Source organism: Lutra lutra, chromosome 6 (assembly GCF_902655055.1).
Source record: "Lutra lutra chromosome 6, mLutLut1.2, whole genome shotgun sequence".
Lineage (NCBI taxonomy): Eukaryota > Metazoa > Chordata > Mammalia > Carnivora > Mustelidae > Lutra > Lutra lutra.
In genome coordinates, this window is record NC_062283.1 from 37,324,842 (window position 1) to 37,342,316 (window position 17,475).

Below are 17,475 nucleotides of genomic sequence, written 5' to 3' on the forward strand. Positions count from 1 at the left end.
CTCACTATACTTTATCTACTTGGTTACCTTTTCTGGAACTCACAGATGCTAATTACTACAGAAGGTTGGGTTTCGTTAATATCAAATTACTTTCTTAATCTTTAACAATATATCTGTTCCTTATACCAACTAAGTGAAGAGGAAACTGATGAAAACATCATAAAACCATTTAATATGAAATTTTGTTTTTTCTTTTTTAAAATTTCAATTACTGAAAAAGTAAAAAAGTTGGAAATAAGTATCAGCGTCAAACCCTCCATGGCTGATTGGCAATAATGAAATATTTAAAAACAATATTGCTCCTATGCAAATACTTTTTAAAAGTTGCCTCTGAAACATTTTGATGCATCTTTAATAACTCATGGAAAGTGGAAATAATATTTTTCTCTGAATCTTAGTACTATTTAAAGTACTTAAAGTTGATATAAATGAGTTCTAGGTACCATGTCCCTTTTTGTCCTTCTTAACTGCATGAATATTTGCCAATGTATAATATGAAAAGAATTATCAAAAATCATTTTAAAGTGAATCCAACATATTACATATGAAATTAGAAAAAAATTAATGTTTTCACTCTCTCTTTTGACATAATTGTATCAAAGTTAAGAATAAAATCTTAACCCAGAATTTTTTAACCAGGCAAAATTTTGTTCTCCAAAACAAAGACCTGTTCTTACAAAAAAAGTTCACTTCTATTAGTTTTTCTGCTTCTTTTCCCCGTTTGGAAATCAACAGAACATCTTGATTAGATGACTGTTAAACTGATTAGATGGCTGTTATTGAAAATGCACACTGATTAAAAAGATAGACTCTTTACTGGTTCATTCAAGTTTTCATTACTTTCTTACTTTTTGTCATATTTATAAACACTTTTTTTTTTTTTTTAAGTAGGCTCCATGCCCAATGTGGGGCTTGAACCCATGACCCTGAGATTGAGAATCACATGCTCTGCCAGCCAGGCTCCCCCTATAAACATGATTTTTGAGAAAGATTCATGGAACAGTGTTTTTAGAAAGATTGTCAAAGATTATTCCTAGGAGACAAACAAGAAGGTCTCTTTCTGGAGAAAGTAACCCAAAGGGCATTGTAGTCATTGATTGTGGCATCTTTGAGTATGCAGTCCCACCTCCCCAGCTGAGGACTCGACGAGGGAGCGCCTGCACAACGACGGGGGGACTGTGCAGGGGAATTCTTCCCCTCTAGGAACCAGATGGACAAGTCCCTCAAATGGCCCAGCATGCAGGCTACTACTGGATGTTCCCTGCCAGGGAACTGGGTGGCATTACCGTAACCCCACAGTAATCCTCTTGGATTTAGAACGCTGTAGTCCTTGTTAATACTTAATTAGGGTGTTAGCCCTTCACAGGATAAGCATTCTACAAATTCTCGCCTCAGGCACAATATGGCGACTGAGCCGTAACAATCCAGTGCGTGCAGCAGTTCAGCAGCTGTCCCACCACAAGGAGGCGCCAAGGGGCCGACAGCCAGGGCTGTTTGCGACCCTGCCTATCTGGCCCTGGGCTAGAGTATCAAAGCAGGCAACAGGCAACAAGGAAAATAACAAGCGGCTTGAAAACCTCATTCAAGAAGTCCTTAGGAAGAGTGAGTCTCTGAGCGGGGCTCAGGTAGGATGGCGGTAGAACCTGGTCATGCACCTGAGGTTAGTTGGCATTCTCAAATTTCATGTCAATAGCCGGGATGCTGGGTACCTCTGCTTCCGTGAGGTGTACATTCTGAAGAGCTTCTGCTTATTACTACAGAACTTACTAGGAGTGAGGGAGATAGAGCAGCACATTACTAAGCATTTCACCACCACGAAAGTGCTCAGGGATTTCTTTTTAGAACAACAAAGCCATTTGGCTTTATTGTTTTTCAGATCTAAGTACACAGACTATTTAAGCAGTAAGTACTAACTACGTAGCTTAAGTGTGCTGCTTGGAGTATAATCAGTGCTCTTAATGGTGAGGCTGAAAGGACTGGATGTGAAGCAGGCATTACAAACGATGGTAGCCTGTGTGTTAGCATCAGAGTCATGTGAAAATAAGAACATAAATATTTTAAAATATAGCAACCTTTGCAATCCAATGCAGTATAAACGAGGGACAAATAATTTCAGAACTTTGAAAAATAAATATTTATAGGAACCAATGAGTTACTTTGAAATATTAAAAAAGTTAAAAAAGTTCTTGATTTGCATAAAACACCTGTAGTTATAGTTAATATTAATATCAATAACTAATTGTCAGAATACATGCTTTAAAAAGTCAGAAGATTCTAAGTCACTAGCTTGTTAAAAAAAGAGTTTTTATTGTACGTCTTTTGATGTTTTTGAAAAACTAAATCCTTTCCCTCTATCAATAAATGCGAACAGAAGGAGAAACCATTTTCAAAAGATTGTTTTTGAAAAAATCTAACATTTTGCCCATAAGGACACAAGTTGATTATGCTGGAAAAAAAAAAAGTGTAGTCTTACTTGGTTTAACAACACATGCAGATCATTCTTTGCACACAGAAGAAAGAAAATGTAAATAGTGGAAAACAAACGCCCAAGAAATACAAGAACGCAGTCTTTTCTCTCTGCATTCTAGAGTTCTGTCTTAAGAACCACACATCTCAGAACCTAATAAAGCCAACCACGTAGGAGCAATTTGGACAAAGCACTCATTGGATCACAGCAGAAGATGATAATGTAATTAAAAAATATAGCATTTATGCTTTAACTTTTAAGACATGCATCTTTATAACACTCTCACAAGAACCTGTTCAAGCAACTTTAGATAGTCTAACAAGAAGTCTGACAGGGTTCTATTTAAAGCCTATAGACGGTGATCCGGGTAGCTTAACTATGAAGCATGCACATAGCCAACAATTGTTGATTAAGGAGCCAGGGTAGGCAGAGGTAGTGAGATTTATAGATAATCCCTAAACTTCCGTTGGCATGATCTATTCTTGTAGCAATAAAAGCCTAACATAGGTAGGAAGAAGTAAGAGTCTTTTTGTGGCAGTGCGTGCAAGATGGCTAAGTCAAGGAGGAAGGGAGAAGGACCTAAAAATCTCAAGGTGAGAATACTGGCTTAATTTGGTTAGATGGGTTTATAAGTGAATATTCTATTTTCTGAAAGTGACAATTTGTACCAAAACAGAGAAAAACCATCCGGTTTAAAAAAATGAGTTGGAGAAGATACTCAATGGGATAATTATTACACTAAAATCAATAAACTTCTTCACCACATATGAGATTAGAACTGTTTCAATGGGAAGATAAAGGAAAACAAATGAATCATTAAATGATGCTAAAGAAGTTGTGTTTATGGTCTAAGCAGAGGAAGAAAAGAGCAGGCTCAATTGAGACTAATAGTAATTTATACCTGACCCTGTACCAAAGACATCATTTTAATGTCTCAAAGAGACACTATTTCAACTGTTGTTCGGTTGAGCTCCTCTTGAGACTAATGGTTTATATTTTTAAAGAAAAATTTTGGACCTGTTGCAAATAATGCAAAAGCATCACGGAACTGGATGTCTTTCCCTAGCCCAAATTTGGTTAAACATACCCTAACCTCAGGGTAGAAAGACAAAACTCTCTCTAACCAGAAAATTCCAAAGATGGGAACCTAGTTAGCTATGGGGGTATATGAATGTGTGTGATGCCTCACTACATTTTGCAGTGAGAAAAGCCTCTCCGAGTATGGCCTGGCTATTCAGAGGAAAAAATGCCAGGGACCAGGAAAGAGTTACTGGCTACTGTACTAAACCCATCTACGCTTGAATTACTCCCAGTTCTTAACACAATGAAAAGCCATGACAAAAGATTTTAGGAGACTTCAGGCTCTGAGATATCCGGAAGATAGAGTTGGCTGAAGTTTATCTCTTCTGCTTATCTGAATCGCCATCAGTATCGCAATGGCCCCAAACACAGTAAAGGGCTTTGCGCTTGGGTGGCGGTCAATCCATTTGAAATCGTGTCCAGGATTAATCAACAATAGCCTGGACCCAAACCTGCTCTCTTCCAAGAAACAATCCTCATTATAAATGCATTTTCCTTTGTGCATATTTTGCTTGAGTAAGGGCAAATTTGTTTTTCTTAAGATGGTACTGTTGCTACTGTTAATATAATAGTCTTTCTGCATTCCTTATGCAGTATCATAAATTCCACTGCCTATGGAACCCAGCAAGGTGAAAGCTTAAGTCATGTTAAAATGGGAGCTTTGGCTTGTTTCCTTCAGATTATTGAAGTGTTCTTATTACCTCATTGTCTTTTTGTATATTTCCTCTTTCCTGTTTTTATTGGTGTTTTCTCTTTCTACGTGAGCTACTTGAGGTCAGGGACATTTTATTACTCTATCCAAGAACTGTTTATTGACCACATTCCCAGTCCTAGCTTTGCACAGGGAGATGTGATACATCACTGGGGGACAGAAGACCTACGTGTATGAAGTAGGACAATCAAGTAAGGCATGCATGCCAGATAAATGGTAATATAGGACATTTCATGGGGTTTTTGCCAAGTGTCCAATGACCCTAGAGAAGCAAGAAATGTCTGTGTAACATACCTTGGTGTTTCTGTGTATGTTCAAAACTACATGTGAGTCATTTTTGACACCCTTAGTCACAAGTATGTAGAATAAATTTTGATGTTTTAGCTATAAATGAACATCATGAAATGTAAAAAATTTGGTTGGTGGTCTTTTTGAATCGTGATAGCTGATTGGGATGTTCATTTTTGGAGTGAGGAACAGAAGCTCCATAGTTACACTTTAATTTTGTCTTTGCTTCCTGCCTTGGTAACATTTGGAAAAAGTGCAATATCGTGTCAGCCCAAGGGGACCCCTCTCTCAGGAATGTCATACCAGGTCACACTTCTGCAAAGAACCTCCACGTGATTCACAGACTTCCCTTTTAGGTGTCAACAGCTCTGTTTTGGAGGATGAAACCAAGACAAGTGACCTTACTCTCAGGTAGCTATGGAGTTTGTGCCAGAGATAGTCTCCGCCTTTAGGATTTGGAGACAAATTACTCTTTGACACGATCTGTAAAGGGATAGCTCCTAAAAAAAGGCAAGCTTTTCAAATATCACCAAATAGACTAAATGGCTTATAATGGCTATGATTTATTTGTGTAACTCTTTTCAAGTAAAACAGAAGGATGGCGGGGTTTGCAGGGCATCTAGACAAAAGGACTAAATGGCCAGAATTGTAGAGATTGCCTCTTCTGGAGTCTATTCAAAGAATGTTCTCAGTCTAATGACCAGAACCTCTCTTTGGGCAGAAATATCTCTAAAGTAGAGAAGATCAAATCTTTAGGCTATGAAAACTTTCTGGAAATATCACCCAGGAATATCTAGTGACTTTGGCTCTAACTCTTTGTCTGCCAAGTAAGAGAAGTGTTTTTAATGCCATCCCAGTGTAGGCTTACCTACTTCGAAGGAGTGTTGTGCACCCTGCCACATCTGTCTCTCATCATGGGTGCAATTAGATTCTGGCTTGTGAATCTTTTTAAGTGTTCATATAATGCAGAAATGGAGGACCCAGAACCTCATGATTCCAAGTGACCTTTTGAAACTGGCTTCAGTATGGTATGAATAGATTATAATTAATGTCTAGTATGACAGTACAAAACTAAGGGACCTTCCCTGGACTCCCACTGGTCCCCACCCAGGGGCCAACTCTGCCCTGGTGGAATGCCTCGGTGTCCTCATTACTGAAACAAGTAGCAATGATAGAAAATTTTTTTTCTTCTTCCCTTCCAGGCACCTGGAATTCTCCTGCTGGTTCTGCCTCTGCTACTCCTCACACCATCAGTGCCAAGATCTACCTGGTTCTGTCCTTTGGGGCTTTGCTCCCAAATCCAGACTCTTTCTGATACTCACTAACACAGAATAAAATGTTCTCTTTCACCTCCAATTCTTCCTGGTCTAACTCTCTGCTCTTTAGTCTGATAAGGCATCTCCTTGAAGGGCATGAAAGAATGGCCATAAATTATTTGGTGAAGTTTCTGGGAGGATTGTCTTCTTCCTAAAGGATAGGGCAGTGGTGGTGGGGGAAGGCTCTTCCTCTGAATCATGTTATTCAAGTAAACCAGTGCTTAATGAGCTGGAGATGTCACAGAGAGCTTGTTCTTACCTCCTGTACACAGTGTTCCTTTTGCCCAAAAAACCCATTTTCTTATTCTAAAAGGACCCTGATGAAGGGGAATATATCTTACAGTGCTTCCCAGGATTTGAATACTTCGATAAGACTTCTGTCTGAGAAAAGGGGTACCAAGGAATAACCAAAGGCCATAATTATTATTTTTCCCCAAGAATTTTCCATACCCTGCCGATTATAAGAAGCGGTGAGTTAGGGAGACAGTGATGCTTCCAAGGAGGCGGGGGGGAAATCAATGAAACAGCAACCTTTGCAGGCAATCTTGTGAAAGGTCACTTTTAATCATCTTGTATTTGTTGATCAATTTTACTCACATGAGATACATTTAAAACATCGGTTAGGCATCAGATTTATAAACAAACATGGAGCAGAAGAGAAATCACAAACCTGCTTGAGGCTTCCCCTTGTTCTTTCCTTCAGGTGCGTGTAGGCAGGAGAGAAATGATGATAAACCAGTGAATACATTTACAGCACTTGATAACGGAGGATGGGGAATAAAGTACCTTAAGTAATTCTTTTTGAGCAAGATCCACAGAAGCAGTATTCCTTATACAAAGTGTACCTAACTTTCAAACATACATTCTTTGTGGCACAGACCTGAGCTGGCATTTTTGCTTAGCAAGACCAACAGTGCCCACATGTAACCCAGAACGGTAGACCGCACGTTAGCTCAAGTTATCCATGGTTTAGAAAGCGGTTCTGATCTAACTGGCGTGAACAAGGACTCTTAGAAGGGTGCTGGGTACACTGTGGCTTCAGTCACTTGTTGAGGAAGATTTTGTTTTCATATTGTACACAGTATGAATTCTCCTGGAGTAAATTAGGTGCCTGGGAAATTGATCACAACTGTCCGGGACTAGTGTTGGATGGTATTTTTAACAACCCATTTTAGCAAATACAGGTCTGTGCAACACGGTGTAGGGTCCCTACTCTTTACAAATGAGCTGTGTGTCCTCAGACAAGCACCTCACTTTCTGGTAGGTCTTGATTTTCTTATGAATAAATTGAAGGGTCTGGATTAGAGCATATCTACATTCTGACTTCTGACACTATCACACGGCATCCTTGGAGCTTGATAATTCCCCACAGCTTCATAAAATATCAGACTCACTCCCTGAAAGAGCACATTTACCAATGTTACATACTCTGCACAGCCTTCATTTTCTCTGAGAAGAAAATCAAGAAAAATGTGTTCCTTCTGTAAATCCTTCTCTTATTAAAGCTTTGAAATAGCAACTGCTAAGACCCGGAAAACCCATGGGAGACCGGCCAGACCAGAAGGGAGAGAGTCGGAAACTGCAGGATATCTCCCCAGCAGGACTGAGAGGTATGGCCTGTCCCCTCACCCTACCCTGTCTCCCCTGCACACCTGTCACACCTCTCTTCCATCCTATTCCCTGGAATGAGGTTGAGGAGTCCAAGTATCTCATTGTATCTCTAAAACTCCTGGGAATAAGAGCACGAGTTCATGATTAATGACAGTGATATCATTGATAGTGATGCTATAGATAATATGATCTCTTTCCTGACCACCTATTTGAAATTATAATCCCTAATATCCCCCCAATTCCTTCCCTACTTTACTGTTCTCTTTAGCCTACTCTATGACATTTATTTATTTATTTATTTATTTTCTCTTCCCAGTGTCCCTTGAATATACATTCCCTAAAGCCATTTTTTTTTTCCCTTTCACTGCTACACTTCTAGTGCCTGGAACAGTGCCTTGCAAAATAACAGGTGCTTACTGAATAGTTATTTAATGAACGCACAAATGAATGAATGAATCATTTCTTCAGAAGTTCTTAAACTCTTAATGTTATACAAAATACACTGTATAAATAAAAAGAAGTTTTAGTCCATTTCTTATTACATCACTCTGCACTCAGTAAAGCCAGTTAATTATAAATGTAAAAATATCCCTCACAGATCTACAAACTTGATTAAAGCAGGTTCGCTTTCTTTTTTCTTTTTTTTTAAATTTTTTAATTTTTTTTTTCAGCATAACAGTATTCATTATTTTTGCACCACACCCAGTGCTCCATGCAATCCGTGCCCTCTACAATACCCACCACCTGGTGCCCCCAACCTCCCACCCCCCACCCCTTCAAAATTCTCAGATCGTTTTTCAGAGTCCATAGTCTCTCATGGTTCACCTCCCCTTCCAATTTCCCTCAACTCCCTTCTCCTCTCCATCTCCCCTTGTCCTCCATGCTATTTGTTATGCTCCACAAATAAGTGAAACCATATGATAATTGACTCTCTCAAGCAGGTTCGCTTTCTAAAGCAAAGGTTCTGAACTTGGCTTCAAGGAGTCTGTGAATACATTCAATTTGAAGGCAAAATTTTGATTTTTTTTTCTTTGCACTGAATTTTTTTTTGTGTGTGTGGTTTAACAAAACAAACAACAATAATAAAGATTAAGAACCACACAATTTGGAACAGTAACAGGGAGAAATGTTAGGATATTCAGGTTTCCATGAACTTTGCCAGGGATGGCCGTGTCATTCAGGACAAGTACCTGATATTCAGTAAATGGGGTCGAGACTCAGCAGTTAAAGGCGGGGGGATGCTGGGAAAAGACAATGAGGGGATGGCTGACAGCCAGGGTGGAACAACATGAATATATAAATTCCTTCCTTCCCCTCTCCAATTTCAGCAGAAATAAGAGAAATCATGAAGTAAAATAATAGTTTATGCACTGGAAGAATTTGACTTATTATTCAATAATTTTTCCAGGCCCCAGAATGACTTTAATCTATAAACTTCAGGAAGCGGAAAGCCGAATTATCACATGATAATAGCCCACTCTCTTCTGTTACTCGAGAACCTTCTTTTTGTTTCTTCTACTAGTCTTCCTCTTACATATATACCTAGAAACCTTCATGAGTACAAGAAATGCAATTTCTGTACAATTCCCATTTCTGATTCATTACCCCCAAGGAATAGATTTTTTTTTTTTTTATTACCACAACTCTGAAGGAGTCTCATACTCCATAAAGGAAAGTAAACTCAATTTTAAGATCTACACGAAAAGAGATTTCTCATACATGCCTTCATTTGACAATATCCATGCTTCATTCCTTGCTAAGGTTCCATCCCTTCTGAAACCCGGGGTTCTATGAATATCTCTATCACAGGTGCTGAGGAACTTTTGACCCCAACTTTTAGGAGACATGTCCTGTCAGAGCTTAGAAGTTCTCTTGCTCACCTCTCGTCCTTCACTTTGTGGATGGGGCCCGGGGAGGATCAGGGAAGCAATGTAACAGATCCTGACAGTTAATGACAGATGTATGGCTTCCTAACAGCGTGTGCTCTGAAGCAGCACAAATCTCCTCTGAGACTTCAGTTCCAGGCAATAAGTCATGAAGGGTTCCCCAACTGGTTTCTCTTCCGCATCAAGTAAGAAAGACGTTTCTCTGATTGAATCCCAGTAGTGGGATGCCTAGAATCCCATGAAGCCACTAGTAGGATTAAGGTTTTGTTGGACTATGAAGGGGAACAGCAGGTGTTCTAAAGTACTAAGTAAATAAGCACTTTGGTAACTTTTGAAGAACCTGAGTAAATGACCATTGCAATCAAGCCGGGTGACACACAGAAAGCCTTTCCCTTGGCTTACATGCTTTGGTTGTTTTGATGAAGATTTCTTTAATGAGACAGTGATTTTGATTAAGTATATTCTGTTAGTTGAACTGGAGTCCAGGATTCCAGGACTAAGGATTTTTTTTTTTAAAGTTAAAGATCATTGTGGTAACCATGAGCGCTGTTCATAATTTTTCTGGTTCTCTTCTCTTTCCAGGCACATGGGAGGACTTTCCTGTCCCCTTTGAATTGAGGCCTGGCCAGACGATTTGTTTGGGCCAATGAAATGTGTATGGAAGCCATATTACTTTCCAATTTTGAATGCTAATTTCAAATTTTAATCTGGCTGGCCCCATTGCTTCACTTTACGCTGTAATCCTCTTAGGACTCTTTTGCTATGGATACTAGCTTGCTCAGCAAGTGAAAAGCTCCAGGACCCATCCTCTGAGAGGATCCAGATGAGAAATGACATTGAGGGGCTTTGTGCAAAGATGCATTGGTCTCAAAGGGCTCCCCGCTTAGGGTCAGGTGATGGATGGAGTTTAAACAATTACTGTTTTCCAAGAACCATGGTGGTTTACTTTTAGAATTTCGGTGGGCTTTAGGAAATGATTTATTAGAAAATAAGCATAAAATAGTAGCAACCAAGCTCTATAAAAGTTTGAATTTCTTTAATCTTTAAGCTCAGTCTGTGAATGGTGAGGAACGATGCTGAGTCCATTTAGTTTTGTGCCCGAGTTGCTACTGAACAGGTTTGAATCTCTCAAAGGGCAACAGAGAATAAGACAAAAATCAACATGTGCGTGTGTGAGTGAGTGAGTGTGTTTGTGTGTGTGTGTGTGTGGTTTGTTTTCCGAACATGAAGAGGCTCGATGACAGCACCAGCTGTCACACTGATACCTACTTGGTAGGGCTGCAGGTGTGCAAGGCCTTCAAGTGTGGCTTCCAGGTGGCAATGGAAACAGACTTCTCATCAGCTGCGTAACTACGCCAAACGCACTGCATGTGGCATATGTGGGGACATAAAAAAAGAGAAACAAAAGAGAGGAGAAAATAGAATAAAATGAAAAGGGGGATTATTAAGGTAATATATATTCAGAATCTTATCTTTGTCATACTTGGCCCCGATCAATGCCCAGACGGTGAAGACGATGACTTTGGCATTTTCAGCCGGCCGTTAAACACATTCTGCCACATCAGTGGAATTGGTTTTCAGAACAACTCACACCAGACTATAAAAGTACCAAAAAGTATGACATAAAGCAATCTGTGAATTGGCTAGGAAAAGAGACGGTATTATCTGAGGTAAGCTATCTGAGCAAGAGCATGCATTCCGGGAACGCACTGCACATCTTTAGTCACGATTTGCTAAGATAGTGGCAAAGCACTATTGACAACCGGCAATGCGACCAGTAAACTAATGGTAAACCAGCTAGTAAACTAATGACCACCAGGGTCATTAACGTACATGAATTAGTGTAATTCCCTGACATTGGACTGCGTAATACTTCTAATGCTAAAAATGGGGACAGCTGATCACAAAAAGCAGGGCTAAAACAAGTCAGGGAAAATATATTCTCTAGAAATATAATTGGAAAGTTAAAAATTTAATGTCATGGTCTAAGAATATGTTATGTAATTTTGTAATTAAAAAAAAAAGATTTTATTTATTTATTTGTCAGAGAGAGAGAACAAGCAGGGGGAGCACCAGGCTGAGGGAGAAGCAAGCTCCCCACCAAGCAAGGAGCCTGATGTGGAACTAGATCCCAGAACCCTGGGATCATGACCCGAGCAGACGCTTAACTGACTGAGCCACCCAGATGTCCCATATGTTCCAAGTTTTTGATGTAAAACATAAGCTCTCTCTCTAGGGGCTCCTGGGTGGCTCAGTTGGTTAAACAACTGCCTTCAGCTTAGGTCATGATCTCAGGGTCCTGGGATCAAGCCCCATGTCAGGCTCCTTACTCTGCAGGGAGCCTGCTTCTCCCTCTCCCTCTGCCTGCTTGTGCTCTCTCTCCCTGTCAAATAAATAAATAAAATTAAAAAAAATAAGCTCTCTCTGTTTTATATAATTACCACTGACATATATAATACAATGTATCTTCATGTAATGCTTACATTCAGAATGTGGATTCAGACCCTTATTTTGTAGAAGAGAAAAAGAAAGGCTCAGATAAATTAAGAGGTTTACACAAGGTTGGTAGATTTGAGACATTATCTCAGATTGCCTGGTTCTTGGTCTTAGAATCCCTCTGTTGTCCTTTGCTTACTACATAATGACTGTTCCTGGAAGTTTCCCTCCGAACTGTCCATTTGAGAGATTGCCGAACTTACTTTCTACATAGATGTTAGCGAATTTTTTCCCTTTGTAATAAGTCTGCAAACATTTCTAATGACCAAGTGTTTACTCCAATATCCCAAGAGAAAATTTTTTTGTTATAATTCATAAATCAAAGCATTCTACTTTCTGTGACAGATTCATTTAAATGGGTCATATCCCTACTGAATAATCATCATTCATGATTTTGAAACTTCCAATGAAAAAAACAGTGATCTAATAATATGCCTCTTCTTGAGAATATCATTAAATAAATAAGCCCTGAACAAAAGGAGTTAAAAGTTGACCCGATAACTCTGGGAAACTGTTTGGCACTATCGATTACAACTGAATGTGTAGACATACCTTATGATCCAGCTCCACATTCCTACATACATACTCAATAGATGTGCTTATATATGTTTTTCAAAAGATACATACTATAATGTGCAAAACTGCACTGCTTTTAATAAACCAAAGCTGGAAATGCTCAAACACCTACCCATAGAAGAATAAATAGGTAATGTGGTACATTAACATAGTGGAACAGTCTACAGTAAGAGTACACTAGAACCATGCCCAACCATCACTAGAGAAGCACACTCAACGATGGATGAACTTTATATGAATCATGTTGAGTGAAGGAGACAAGACACAGAAGAGGACAGGCTGTGTGATTCCATCTCATCTCTGCTGTTGGAAGGCAGCACAGTGGTGTCCCTTGGGGGACAGTGATTGAGAAAGAATACATAGGAGGTACTGGTCATGTTCTATTTCTTTATCTGGGTGCTGGTTACACAGGAGTGCTCAGTTCTCTTTAGATATGTGTTCTATTCTGTATGCACATTATACTTCAGTAAAATGTTCAGTAAGTGATATTAAAAAAAGTAGGAAAAGACCTGAGGGTATTTAAAAAAAAATATTATTAAGAAAGGCTTAAATAACTGAAGCAGGGTTCCTTGCCTGGAGCTTTGCTTACATGTCTCACTGTTGATTTAGCCTGCAAATCTGTGAAAACTTATGCTAAGCATCTTGGCATCTTAAAGAGAGTAAAACAATTATCATATCATCTTGAAATGTTCGTTTTTGCAAATAATGTTTAAACACAATTTCCAGAGTAACCTAGAGTAATCGATGAAAACACATTGGTTTATTACCGCAGTTACTTATGTTGTGAGGCCCAGGGAACCTCCAGTGCTCTGATGGCCTACATGGCTGTTCCAATTAAACAATTTTCACAGTAGGCATCATACAGATGTGAACCCAGATGCGTTGAAAGCAAGACCTGTGCAGAACTTGGAAGAACCCAGCAAGTCTGTGCATTATTAGATACCAGTGAAAAAAAGTGCCAAACAATAAAACAAAAAATGGGATCAAGACATTACCTGCCCATGTTACAAAGAACTAGGGATGAAAGAGGCCTCTTTTAGAAAGTTGAAGATTTTAAAAATGAGACCTGATGTCTTGCTCTTTTTCTATCAAGTTGATCTCAGGAGCTAAGCTCTTATTCCCTTTATTACTCTTCTCCTAAAAGTGTCTTATAAATGGAAGATACGGAAGGAGCAAGTGGCATCTGTAGTGCAGCTGATACTAGTTAACAGTAAAGATGGAAGTGGAAAGAGCAACTTCATTAGTCTTACAATCTTAATAACTTTGTCCCGTCCTTAGCTTGCACTCTCAACTAATTGCTTCCAGTACCTGAACCTCAAGGCCACAACCATATGATCAAGTAGCTGATATTCCTATATTTAAGGCCAAAATCACACGGTGGCTGGCAAGAGAAGAATAATGTTCCAGAAGGATTTAATTGACATAGCATATGTACTCCAAAGGATAGGCCAATAAGAAACTAAATGAAAGCCAAATTTATCATTTATCAGGTGACCCTGGTACTTTAGGCTGCCCAGCAAATTCAAACTTTGGTCTATAATTATAAGTAAAATATCAGTATAATTAAGTTTTTAAAGGGAGTATTTACTTTGTATTGTCTGGAGTATTATAGCTGTGGCACATTTGACCCTTTCTGGAAATTTTAGTTTCAGGTCACCTTCCAAAAGTATAATTAACATGGAACTGATTATTTTCAAGGTATAGACTTTAAGAAGTCAGAGAACAAAAAGATTTAGGGTGAAAACCAGCAATCCCTTTCCCCACCTTGCTTCTCCTTAATTTTTATTCCTTAGAGTTAAACCCCCTTCAGCTCCTAGAGCTATTGTTTCTATTTTTAAGAATTCTTATTTTTAAGGATTGTTCTCAAACTTGTATTTCTTGCTATTTCAATTTTAGGCATTACCAATTAGCTTCCCGCCATGAAAAATGATGGCAGCTCACTCATGCATCCTCTTCTTCTCCTCTTAGCCAAACAACAATTTTTAGTTAAGCTGCTCTTTAGCATTTGCACTGTGTAACTACTGTTCCTCGTTCAGCAATGGGGTGTACCAGGACTTCTTTTACTTTCCTATATATAGAGTTTTGTTTTGTCTTAGAGCAATTATTGCCCTAGTTCAATTTCTCGGTTTGCTTTTATACCTCTTGTGTACCTCTTGTGTACCTCTTGTGAATACATTTCCCAACTAACAGAACTCTAAAACTCCACTTGTCAAGTACATCATGAAATCTGTCAGTTTCATTTTTTTATTTCCTTGGAGATTTTTTTCCTGGAGTTCTCCAGCCTCCTGAGGCCTGCTGGAGCTTTTGTTCTGGGACTTCCCTTCCTATCATCCTGGAGATTCCCTTGACTCTTTCCGGGGTAGGATCTCTTCTTTCTTGGATCCTATGTCTCTTTCTTGGTTTAGCTTCTTGTTTTAGGAGAATAATTCTATCCAAGTAGCTTCCTTTTTAAAAAAAAAATTCAGCTTTATTTAGGTATAACTGACATAAAACTGTAAGACAAGCGAAGTGTAAATCATTGTGATTTGATATATGTATATATTACCCCCCACGCCTTTATCTTCGTTGTCTTTTTTTTTTGTGAAAACAGTTAATTTCTACTCTGTTAGCAGATTTCAATGATATAATACAGTGTTATCAACTATCATCACTATGTTGTACATTAGATCCTCAGACCTTATTCATCTTATAGTTGAAAGTTTTTACCCTTTGACTCTATTTCCCCAACCCTTCAGCTCCTGGCAACCACTTTTTACTCTGTTTCTAGAAGTTGGACTTTAAAAAAATTTAGATTCCATATATAAGTGAAACCACACAGTATTTGTCTTTTCCTGTCTGGCTATTTCACTTAGCATAATGCCTTCAAAGTCCGTCTATGTTGTCACCACTTGTAGAATTTCCACACTTCACATGGTCGAAATAACATTCTATTGTATACATATACTACTGTAGAAAACAAGACGGCAGTTCTTCAAAGAATAAAAAGTAGAACTACCATTATGATCCAGCAATTCCACTTCTGGGTTTATATACAAAGGAAATGAAACAGAATATCAAAGAGCTATCTGCACTCCCGTGTTCACCTCCACACTATCCACAGCACCCTAAATGTGGAAACAATCTAAGTGTCCTATTAATGGATGATTGGACAAAGAAGATGTGAGACACACACACGCGCACACACACACACACACACACACACAACCCCCAAGGAACTTCTTGAATAAAGGTAAATGGTAGGTAAAGTTTTGAGATCTTACATGTCTAAAAATGTCTTTATGCTATTTTTACACTCAGTGAATAGTTATGGCTGAGTGTAGAATTTTAGGTTGGAAATAATTTCCCATCCAAAAATTTTGAAAATATTAAAAAAAATATTTTATTTATTTTTCAAAGAAAGAGAGAGAGAGTGCGCACAAGCGGGGGAAGCAGCGGACAGAGGGAGAAGCAGGCTCTCCACTGGGCAAGGAGCCTGACGCAAGATTCCATCCCAGGACCCTGGATCAGGACCTGAGCTGAAGGCAGATGCTTAACCAACTGAGCCTTCCAGGCATCCCAAATTTTGAAAGTATTGCTGCATTGTCTTTTATTTTAGGGTTACTAATGAGAAAGCTAATGCCATCTTAATTCTTGAGACTTTGGATACATCCTGCCCAGAAGACATGTAAGGGTTCCTTTTTTGCAAGTGCTCTTTTGTTTGCAGTGCTGGGCACTTGGTGAACTCTTTTATTGTGACCACTCCGTTCTGGAGAATCATCATGTAAAATTTCTTTGCTAAAATCCTCCCTTAATTTCCCTGTGCTCTTTTTGAGGTATTAGTTGGATATCTGATCTCCTGGTAGTGTCCTCCAAGTTTCCTATATATATATATTTTTTTAATCTTATTTTCTATCTCTATCTTTTCCTTCTAATTTCCAGGAGGTTTTCACAGCTTTAGCTCTGTTCCATTTTCTTTCCTTTCTTTTCTTTTTTCTTTTCTCTTCTTTTCTTTCTTCCTTCCTTTTCCCCCCAGCCGTCATGTTTTACATATCTAGGAAACTTTCTGTCAGGCTGTTCTCATGTATGAATAAAGCTCTAAAAAAGATTATATAAGCTCTGAATAAGGTTTGAGTATATTGACTGCTGGCCTTACTTCAGGGTAAACTCTGGTGGAAGCCGAAGTCTCAATATATAATTTTTTTTTCTTTTGGGCCACATAACATCCCCACAGCAATCTTTTCTAATCTCTTCCCTTCAGGAAAATAAGCCTGTCTGTCAGCATCCACTTCACCAATTTTCACTTAATTCCCCTGTTTCTGTTTCCAGCAAGCATCTTGGCTCCACCCTGAGCTGGTCCAATCTTTCTCAAAGCAAACCCCCTAACATAGCATTTTTGAAGTACCTTTCAATGCTAGCCCCAAGACTTCAGTGACGCATATATGAGGACACAACTGTTGCTATCTGAGAGGAGTAATGCATTATGATTCAGACCCCAGGGACTGAGTCCTAGCTCTTCCTAGGCTTGGCCTGGAGATCAAGTGACATCCCGTATTAGAAACACCCAGCAAACTGAAAAATACTTTGCAAGTCTTGGGCATTATTAATAAAAGTTGTGACATTTGGGCAGGTATTCAAGCTGCTTTCTTTTCCCAGGGCACTCCACTCGAAATGAAAAGTTAATTTAAATAAATCATGCAAAGATATTGACATAGCTAAATTTGCTGAAAGCTGCTGGGGTTTTTAACTTTTCTCTAAAACCCAGAAAGGCTGGTTAATTTAATTGTCTCACCAACCAAATGACAAAGCAATTTGGGCCTCTCACTGCCTTTTAAAAAAAATTTATGTTAATTTTTAATCGAAATATAATTGGCATATAACATTGGTTTCAGGCGTACAGCATAATGATTTTATATTTGTATATATGTGAACTGATCACTGCGGTTAAGTCTAGTCTCCTTCAGTGCCCTTTGAGAAAGACAGTGGCTTTGGCCTAAAACAAATGACATTACTCTTGGTCTTGAGCTTTGTGTGCTCAGCAAATCAAGGAAAGTTTATTGGGTGAGA

The 17,475-nt window shown here is 38.8% G+C and overlaps 1 protein-coding gene across 8 annotated transcripts in view; it reads right to left on the reverse strand.

Moving 5' to 3' along the window:
- Nucleotides 1-17,475, reverse strand: part of KCNQ5 (potassium voltage-gated channel subfamily Q member 5) — a 535,207-nt gene that overhangs the window by 63,007 nt on the left and 454,725 nt on the right. For 4 of the 8 annotated variants that reach the window (XM_047732060.1, XM_047732059.1, XM_047732065.1 and 1 more), the window contains 3 exons: nt 10,630-10,724; nt 6,534-6,560; nt 1,710-1,766 (listed from right to left, as the gene is read on the reverse strand). In XM_047732060.1, the coding sequence (XP_047588016.1) occupies nt 1,710-1,766; nt 6,534-6,560; nt 10,630-10,724 (179 nt within the window). The remainder of the gene's footprint in view (nt 1-1,709; nt 1,767-6,533; nt 6,561-10,629; nt 10,725-17,475) is intronic. The other 4 variants (XM_047732061.1, XM_047732063.1, XM_047732062.1 and 1 more) reach the window with 2 other exon arrangements.